General features: G+C 46.7%; 1 protein-coding gene across 1 annotated transcript; it reads left to right on the top strand.

Moving 5' to 3' along the window:
• Positions 1-705: 705 nt before the first annotated feature.
• Positions 706-7,987, top strand: LOC119278106 (AP-4 complex subunit epsilon-like). Its single transcript, XM_037559467.1, has 11 exons — positions 706-1,472; positions 2,054-2,239; positions 2,366-2,581; positions 2,679-2,789; positions 3,211-3,408; positions 3,514-3,645; positions 4,038-4,094; positions 4,175-4,291; positions 4,867-4,944; positions 5,661-5,804; positions 6,504-7,987. Exons 1-11 carry the CDS (start codon positions 870-872, stop codon positions 7,521-7,523), a joined length of 2,862 nt encoding a protein of 953 aa, XP_037415364.1. The 5' UTR covers positions 706-869; the 3' UTR covers positions 7,524-7,987.
• The last annotated feature ends 2,120 nt before the right edge of the window (positions 7,988-10,107 follow it).

Raw genomic sequence — 10,107 nt, forward strand, 5'->3', positions numbered from 1 at the left:
CTTTTGAAATTAGGTATTCATTCGTGATAATGCAGTGACTAGAGCTGATTGCGTGCCACTTGGCCACTTTCTCCCCTTTCTCTTCAATCACAAGTAATTTTCTGGCTTGCGTGGCGTCCTCTCGGCAACCCTATATCTTCTGCTTTTTATTTTTTATATACTTTATTGTGGAATATGATTGATTATACACTTTTGGTACCTGTAAATCGATGACGAAAAAATAGTTCTCTCTGTTGGTACACGCCCCCCCTCCCCCTCTCCGTCACCGACCATGTCCCCTTCACGCGCGCGCACCCTCTCTCTCTGTGATGTGGCGGCTGTCGCCACCCTTGTCCCCTTTCCTCACACATGCCTCCTCCCCGGTGCTTCACCCTTCCGCGACAACACACACATAAGTGCGAAATGCCACCAGTGCTTCACCCTTCCGTGGCAACACACATAAGTGCGAAATGCCGCCGGTGCTTCACCCTTCCGCAACAACACACACGTAAGTGCGCTTGTCACATTAAAAGCCGCCTTCTCCTTACACACACATATGTGCAAATTTAAACACAGTTCTACTACTAGATTGCAAATTTCTCCAACCAAAAAGATTTATCTTTGCAAAACGATGCACAATAGAACAAGGCCTCCCTTGGGAAAGCAAAAACTAACCCAAGGAAACAGCCAAAAAAGAAAGAGAAGAAAGAAAACTAGGCCGATCCCCACTCTACCCCGAGGAAACCCACCTTCCCCCTACCCGGCCGATCCAGATCTCCACTCCCTCACACCTCCCCCGTCCTCCTCGCCGGACGCCCGTCGCCGGCGGCGACCCCCCATCCTCCGCCCCCCTCCGCGTCTCCCGGCGGGCGGACGCACGCACGCACGCAATGGAGCAGCTCCGGACGATCGGGCGGGAGCTGGCGATGGGGTCGCAGGGCGGGTGGGGGCAGTCGAAGGAGTTCCTGGACCTGGTCAAGTCCATCGGCGAGGCGCGCTCCAAGGCGGAGGAGGACCGCATCATCTCCCGCGAGCTGGAGCACCTCAAGCGCCGCCTCGCCGACCCCGACGTGCCGCGCCGCAAGATGAAGGAGCTCCTCCTCCGCCTCGTCTACGCCGAGATGCTCGGCCACGACGCCTCCTTCGGCCACATCCACGCCGTCAAGATGACCCACGACGAGTCCCTCCCGCTCAAGCGCACCGGCTACCTCGCCGTCGCGCTCTTCATCGACGAGCGCCACGACCTCGTCATCCTCGTCGTCAACACCATCCAGAAGGACCTCAGGTCCGACAACTACCTCGTCGTCTGCGCCGCGCTCACCGCCGCCAGCCGCCTCATCGGGGAGGAGGCCATCCCCGCCGTGCTGCCCCAGGTCGTCGATCTCCTCGCGCACCCCAAGGAGGCCGTCAGGAAGAAGGCCGTCATGGCGCTCCACCGATTCTACCAGCGATCCCCTTCATCCGTTTCCCACCTCGTCTCCAACTTCCGCAAGGTCAGGTCCCCCCAAACATTTTACCTCATGTTCAAATTCCAATTTCTTTCCCCAACTACAATACAAGTACAGTAGAATAATTTGCCCCTCTCATGCCGAAGCTTCTTACTCCTATCTCAGAGGCGCGTGCGCTACTGTTAATTTATCTCGCTCAAAGGCACATGCGCTACTGTTAATCGTGCTAAAGCTTCATGTTTTGTACGTGTTCAATGTATATTTTGAGTTGCAGCAACTAGCTATTGCCTCTAATTGCATTTATTGAGCTTGAGCTGGATGTTAGATGTGTGTTTTGCACACCTGAGGTGTTTACTTGTCTTTCATGTCTCATGTTGCAATTCTGGTGCAAAGATGTGGGTTCACTAAGCCTGAAGACGCACATTTTCTTTATCTGTTCAATGCAATTTACTGTTTATATTTAATGTAGGATAGAGCAACTTTTTAAAACTCAAACCATGACATAGAGGGAGCTCTGATAAGCAACCACAGTGCTTCGTTGGGATTTTTAGGAACTCTTGTAGCAGATGTAAATGCATTATTATTTCTGAAATGGGTTCTGAGCAGTGGTGCTTGTTGTTTTGCAGAGACTCTGTGATAATGATCCTGGGGTGATGGGTGCAACTCTGTGCCCACTCTATGACCTGATCTTGGAAGATCCAAATGCGTACAAGGATTTAGTTGTTAGTTTTGTTAACATCCTCAAACAAGTTGCGGAGAGGAGGCTTCCAACTTCCTACGATTACCATCAAATGCCTGCACCATTTATTCAGGTCTGTGAGCTTTACTTTTAACTTGGTCGATGTGTTCAATGATGCTAGGTTAATAGGTAGGTTCTGATTTGGAGTTCTTTAATTGGCACCATCTTATTTCCTCTGATTTTCTGTTGCTATTTTCAGATAAAACTACTGAAAATACTTGCTGTGCTGGGCAGCGGCGACAAGTCAGCGAGTGGTCATATGTACACTGTCTTGGGCGACATATTCAGGAAGGGTGACACAGCGAGCAACATTGGGAATGCAATATTGTATGAATGCATATGCTGTGTCTCATGCATTTTCCCAAACTCTAAGATGCTAGACGCTGCTGCTGAAACAACATCGAAATTTTTGAAGGTCTTGACATTTTAGGGAAAAATAAGTGACTTCAATGATGCTGTGGTTGCTACATCACTAAGCTAACATTTTTTGCTTGCACCTATGCTGTTTGCAGAGCGATAGCCATAATCTTAAGTACATGGGAATTGATGCTCTTGGACGACTAATAAAAATAAATCCTGATATTGCAGAACAGCACCAATTGGCTGTTATCGATTGCTTAGAGGTGAGGGGTGTGAAAACTTTAACATCTTCAGAATCCATGTTAATCAATAGACAATCTAGTGTGCTCCTGCCATCCATTTCAAATATATTTGTCTTGTGCTGCAATAAAATGAATATAAGATCCTTCATTAAAATCATGCTGCAGCTACTGAACTTAATTTTGTCAGAAATGGTGATATTTGTTGTTCGTTTTCACGCTTCCTTGTATTAACTCTAGGAAAAAGTATTTATAGTGAGCTAAAGCTATGTCAATTTGTTTGATTCATCGTGGTTACCACTCCACCTAGTTTAGTTGCCACTATGTCATATCCATTTCCATAGTTATTATCCGTGACTTTGTTTGATGCATGTAATTGCATCAGCACTTCTGTTGTTCTCATTAGTACTTCCGATTTCTCACCATTGGATGTTCTTATGAATAGGACCCTGATGACACTTTGAAGCGTAAGACTTTTGAGCTTCTTTATAAGATGACAAAATCAACTAATGTTGAAGTGATTGTTGATCGGATGATCGAGTACATGATCAGCATAACTGATCACCACTATAAGGCGGAAATTGCATCACGTTGTGTTGAGCTAGCAGAACAATTTGCGCCCAGCAACCAGTGGTTCATTCAGGTAATCCAGGAGTGTGTGTATTTCTCGTCAAGCACTTGGTGTAATTTTTATGCTGTCGTTGCTTGGTTTTTAGAAGATCCATTAATCCTTTAATTATTTTTCCAGACCATGAACAAAGTCTTTGAGCATGCTGGGGACCTTGTCAACATTAGAGTGGCACACAATTTAATGCGGCTTATCGCTGAAGGATTTGGAGAGGAGGATGAAGGTGCTGATAGTCAATTGAGATCATCAGCTGTATGTACTCTGAACTCTTCCTGTAACCCCTTGCCACTGAGTTTATTAATGCTAAACGTTATACTGCCAGTATGGACTTTTTTTAACTGTGATAATCAGCCAATGAGTTTTATATCTTGAGATGGGAAAAAAATGTTTGCACTGAACTGGCCATGGCCTTTGCTTTTCTAGCTTGATAGTGAGCCCTGCAGAGAAATTGTAATGTTATTTATGCTTCAACTGCTGTTATGTTATTCAGCTTCATATGGTGGGATATGTCAACAAGACTCCAGCAGCCTCCTCAACTGGAAGCATAATTCTTTGTTTTAGGATTTTCTCACTAGATCAGTTATATAAATATAACTCTCCTGTTCTTGAACAGGTTGATTCCTAACTCTCCCATTCTTTAACAGGTCAATTCCTACCTCCGGATTCTTGGGGAGCCAAAGCTTCCATCCTCATTTTTGCAGGTAATTGTGTGTTTTGTATTTCCTTTCTACCCCAAGATGAGTTTTGGGCGGTAATTTATATTGTTTCGTTTTACTTTCAGATCATATGCTGGGTTTTGGGGGAATATGGAACAGCAGATGGGAAGCATCCTGCTTCCTATATTATTGGGAAGTTATGTGATGTTGCAGAGGCCCACCTAACTGATGATACTGTCAGGGTATGCTCCTTTTTGACCAACTTATGTGTAATATTGTAGTTGAGGCAATGGTCTGTCATTTTTGTTTTGGGAACATTACACACTTGGAATTGCTTCAGTCAAGCTGAAATAGTTCCAGATATTTTTGGTTGTATTCTCAATTTACAATTCAGTACAGTTTCTTCAATTTGCAAAGTACTCCCTCTGTAAAGAAATATAAGAGTGTTTAGATCACTATCCATAAAGAAATATAAGAGCGTTTAGATCACTAGAGTAGTGATCTAAACACTCTTATATCATGTTGTACGCATCGGTTAGACAATCAAAATGTCTACAGCATAGCTATTCAATATTACTAATACTATTGACTTCGGTCAATTACCAAGTCAAATATGTACTGCCTTCGAGTTTCACAAGTATGATTGATGCTGAATTCATCTACTAGTCTGGATGACTCAACCACATTTATGGCATGTGTTATACTCAAGCTATTGCTTCTACTCTCGTTGTTGTACAGTTGTACTAGTCTATGTTGTATTGCTTATATACATTTTCTTCTCGTTTTACTTGACATGTGTTTTTTGTGCTACTTCAAGGGTTATGCAGTCTCGGCAATTTTGAAGATTTTTGCATTTGAAATTGCTGTTGGAAGGAAATCTGATATGTTGCCTGAGGTAAATGAAAACATGTGCCTTTTTCTGTGACTCATTTAACATTTCTCATCACTAGGTGTTGGTTTTCAAGCCGAACTATGATTCTTACATGCAGCTTTGTATGTGCACTGAAAGAAATAAGTATTGTTTTCACAAGTATAACGATGCTGGGTACAATCGAAATTGTGTTGCCTAAAGTTATATTACATTGACATGCATATATGCAAGGTTCATCCTTGGCGCGTTTGCCTTTGTGGGCACGCAGCTGTCATGCTTTTCATTTATTAATATGATGAGGATAGTACACAAGATTCTTGGTGAAATCATTTTGCAGTGCGATGTTTGAGCACAACCAACTAAAGAAACTCAAGTATGGTCAGTTTGTCATCTATGTTGTCATAGTATCATGTCTTTTTTGTGTAACTGTATGGCAACCTTTTCCCTATATTCATTTCATGATGGTAACGGTATGGTTGTAAAGAAGTAAAACCACTGCTTGGTCCGATACATGATTCAACACTGAAAGATGTAAAGGAAAGCATTTCATGTGTGAAGAAAACACTGGAATGCATGTGATGTACTGTCCACCTGGTAGCGAAGGTGCAGTAAAGAAATCGTGAACTCTGGTTCAGACAAAAGTTCTTCAATAAGTTAAAGAACTCCTGTTTGTAGGTTTGGCTCCTTTATCTTCTTTGTATTTCTAATATCTTATAAATCTGTCCTCTTGTTGTTTGCAGTTTCAGTCATTGGTAGATGAATTATCATCTTCACATTCAACAGACTTGCAGCAGCGTGCATATGAGGTACAAGCTTTACTAGGCTTGGACAAACAGGCTGTTGAAAGTGTAATGCCCATAGATGCAAGCTGTGAAGATATTGAGGTAACGTTATGCATTTCTTTACTAAGCCTGGTACTTTGATTGTTTAGTTTATTAGTACGAAATGTGACCTTGATTTAGATTTTTGTGTCCTGTATACTATGTTTTGGGGGGATCTGAAGTTTGGAGGGATTTTACATGTTCTCTACGCTAGCAGGCCTAATTTTTTTAAGCAAATCTTTTTAAAAGGCATGAGAGAATTTATGAGAAATCTATCCTGTTGACTTTGAACTAAAGTTTGATCAATTACATCATCCAATGGTTATCCACTCACATTAATCTCATCTTCGGGAATACAGTAACAGATTCTTTTGCAACTTAATGAAGTAATTTGACAGCTTGCCTAACAGGGAAATATGTAAACATGATTCAACCAGACAATACTACCACAATTCAGTGAAATGCCAAGGGAAGTCTTAGTCAAAAGATGAAGCAAACATATCTAGCATTCAGAGTAAATAAAGCTGCAACAAAATGTTATGAAACCAAATGTGTTATTTTTTTTTTACCTAAGGCATCATGGAAACCAGGATATTGGCATGTCGTGTGAATTTGTTTACTTGTAGCCTCAATGTAAATGCCAGATATGCCAAGTGTTGGCATCTAAAAATACACATTTATTATGATCTGGTTTCTCTACACAATGTTGAAATTATCTAATAATATAAATCTAACACTTAAGAATATTGATTTATGTTGCAGGTCGACAGAAACCTCTCATTTCTGAACAGTTATGTGCAGCAAGCCTTGGAAAATGGTGCGACACCTTACATTCCTGAAAGTGAACGCTCAGGCGTTGTAAGTGTTGGTAACTACAGAGCCCAAGACCAACATGAGACATCTGCCCATGCTCTTAGATTTGAAGCCTATGAGCTACCTAAACCTTCACTACCTACAGCAACCTCACAAAGTAGTGTTTCCCTGCCAACTACTGACCTTGTTCCAGTTCCAGAACCAAGTCACTATAGGGAAGACCATCATCAGGCAAGGTCCCGTCCATCAGGCAATGCAGTTTCTGGTGAATTTGGTGCCAAACTTCGTCTTGATGGGGTTCAGAAGAAATGGGGAAGGGAATCCTATACCTCTTCTACACCTTCAAGCTCGACCTCTAGCCAACAAGCAGCCAATGGGAGCTCTAACTCGGATGGAGGAGGATTGGTAACTTCACAGTCACGCGAGTCCTCGTATGGTTCCAAGAGTCAGCAGGGAACAGAAGTTTCAGCAGAAAAGCAACGGCTAGCTGCTTCACTTTTTGGTTCCTCAGCTGCTAAACCTAATCGGAAGGGACATACTGGTCGGAAGGCAGCAAAAGAGAGTTCCTCGACTGAGAAAGTAACACCTCAGCCTGCTAAGGAGCAAGTAACCCCTGCTGCCCCACCACCAGATCTGTTGGATCTGGGTGAAGAGCCTGTTTCGTCAAGTGCTCCATCCGCTGACCCCTTCTCGCAGTTAGACGGGCTTCTTGGACCAGCATCAGCCTCTCCCGCGCTTTCTGGAACCTCAGCTCCCAGCGCTTCCAACACACCAGATCTTATGTCCATCTTCTCGGATGATGTACAAACTGGAGGCACTAGTGCGTCCACAGAACCTGCACAAAAAGGAGCGACGACGAAAAAGGGCCATAGCCTTCAAGATGCGCTGCAGAAGGATGCCACCGCGAGGCAGGTTGGCGTGACCCCAACAGGGAACAACCCAAATCTTTTCAAGGACCTTCTAGGCTAGAATATACCGCAGATTTTCAGTGTGCACAAGTTGGGCAAAACGAGTTTGCTCCCAAGATGGTCTTGTTGGTGAAAGGCTACTTGATCAGCACAGGTGCGAGCGGTGTATTTGGATTTGAGTCGCAAGGCACTACCTTTCCCTCCTAGCTGGGAGCGGTTTGCGCGGGTTGATGGGCGGACGTGTTTGCGGGGTGATTTTCCTGTTGCGTTTTTTTCGCATGGCAAAATTTTCTTTGTCGAGACTAGTGTGTACATGTGTTTATTACATGATGTGTAATTTGTACATGATGGTCCAGAAGCGTCGTTTTGTTCAGCTCGGAGGGGAGGGGTCAGTTGATGTTTGATGTTCTTTTACCCATATATTGGACATATACAGTAGCTGGACACTGGAGAACTAGAAATACTGTGTTGTCAATTCCTTTTAGAACCGGACGGAATAAAAGTAAGTTTGCCATTGGCTAGAGACATGTTGTGCCCCCTTGATGTGAACCTTTTCTTTTTCCTTGCTTGGTATTTTGCATGATAGAGATGAAAGAAGTGGGTGCCTCGCCCCTCCAAACCGAACTAGGATCTCTACTAGCAAGTTTTGCTAATTCATTCATGCGGTAGGTCGCTCAAACGACACACGAGGAAAATCAGCCGTAGGCCAGCAATCATAAAAAGTCGTGGAAGCAAATACCCATAATTAAGATGTACCTCCACTATTCCTTTTTTGTTGTTGTTGTTGTGTCAAATTACCCCCATATCGTGTGACTTAATTTGAAGTCTGTTGCATTCCATGGCTCGACCATGCAAGCTTCAACCCAGAACGCAGTGCAGTCGGTTCGGCTGTGAAAGCATATATCCTGGCAAAACTCAGCTTGGAGTCATTTGGTTTTCGACTGCTGGGCAGGGCACGGAGCTGAACGTACTGCAGTAGACAGTAATGAGATGCCGCACAGGAAGAAGACGTGCGTATGCGTACACACGCACGCACGCACACGTGAGGCTACCATGATGGCATCTCCGGGGAACTCCTGTAGCATGGCGATGGGTTGGTCCCTCCGTCCGTTACCCGGGCGGCTGCCAGTGCCAGTGCCAGTGCCAGTCTAATTATGTCCACCTGGTCATTCACCAGCGCCAGGAGCAGGAGGTAGCAGGCGGCAGACCACGTGGTGAGAGAGAGGCCCGGTACGTTTGTAGCCTAGCCCCGATCGATCATGGAAGCGACGCCACCAATCACGTACGTAGTACGACGCTATCTTCTTCCATGAGCAATCCATGTGTGTGATATGATCTGTCCAGCCGCGAGCGCGGGGAGGAATCAGTGTCAGTCGATCGGCGGACGGACGGACGGACCAGTGACTGCCTGCGCCGCGGCCCACGCGACACATACGTGACCACCAGGGACGGACACGTCTCAAATCAAATCACCACCATATCATATCCATCCATCCATCATCCATGGTGGTGAGAGCGAGCGACCGGTCACGCCTCCCGAGACGGGCCGATGCGATGCATCATGCCATTACTGCACGCGCGAGGATCCTCTACCGTTCGGCAGCCTGCCGTTCTACCACTGACATGTGGGCCTGTGGAAAACCTGGCCCATATGTCAGCGGCCCAACGTCACCTAGCGCACGGCAGAGGAGCCGTGTCCTTACTGCACGTACCACCACGCCCTATTGTCAACACTTGTTTGTCTTCAGCTAGGACGTACCGGCGTCCGGCGCACGCCCTGTCCAAGTCCAACGAGCCGACGGGGGCGGATCGGGCAGCGGTGACCGGTCGGCGAGGCCGACGGCAACGGGATGATGATGCCGAGCGAGACGCAGGGGGGCCGGACCAGGTAGGCACGGCACGGGGGCACCACGCGACGCGGCGCCGTCGCTCTCGGCCGGGGGCCGGCCATCATCGGCGACATCATCATGATCACTGTCATCAGGGGCCGGCCGGCCGGCATCACTGGCACTGGCAGCGCCGCGGAATCTGCGTAAGCTGCAATCCACATACACTGATACACGGACGGACAGACAGACACATGCGTATCTGGTCCACGTACGTACGGCGGCAGAGACGTACTACGTACCAGCGAACGAGCGCACGCAAAGTCGCAAACCGCCGCTGGGAAGGGACCGTCCACCGATCGGTACAGGAGGAGACAGCGAGTGGCCCTCGCCTCCCCCTCCCTGAATGCAGCAGCCCCGGCCGGCTCCCTGCTGCCCCCACACACTCTCCCGATCCGGCCCAGACACGCATGGCCACCTGTCGAGCTCCCCTGCGCCGCCGCATCGGATTCGGAGCAGGAGTAGCAAACTGTAAACGTAAACTGTGAGCGTCGAAATGCAATGTGTGCACGGGTATCTGGACGGGATGCAGCGTGCCCCGTTCCCATGCATGCGCCGGTCCCTGCTCCACCGTCCTGCTGAATTGCCGATGATGGGGACGCACGGTTCGCCTGGCAGCTTGGCACGTAGACCGCCTTGCTTGCTTGGTCGCTTGCGTATTAGGAGGGGGATCGACATCGCGCCAACTACGAACGGGCCAATGGTGGTGGTGGCGTCAGGTATGGTGGACCAACAGCCGGCCGGGGAGGGATTAATGGA

This window comes from Triticum dicoccoides, chromosome 3B (genome assembly GCF_002162155.2).
Source record: "Triticum dicoccoides isolate Atlit2015 ecotype Zavitan chromosome 3B, WEW_v2.0, whole genome shotgun sequence".
Lineage (NCBI taxonomy): Eukaryota > Viridiplantae > Streptophyta > Magnoliopsida > Poales > Poaceae > Triticum > Triticum dicoccoides.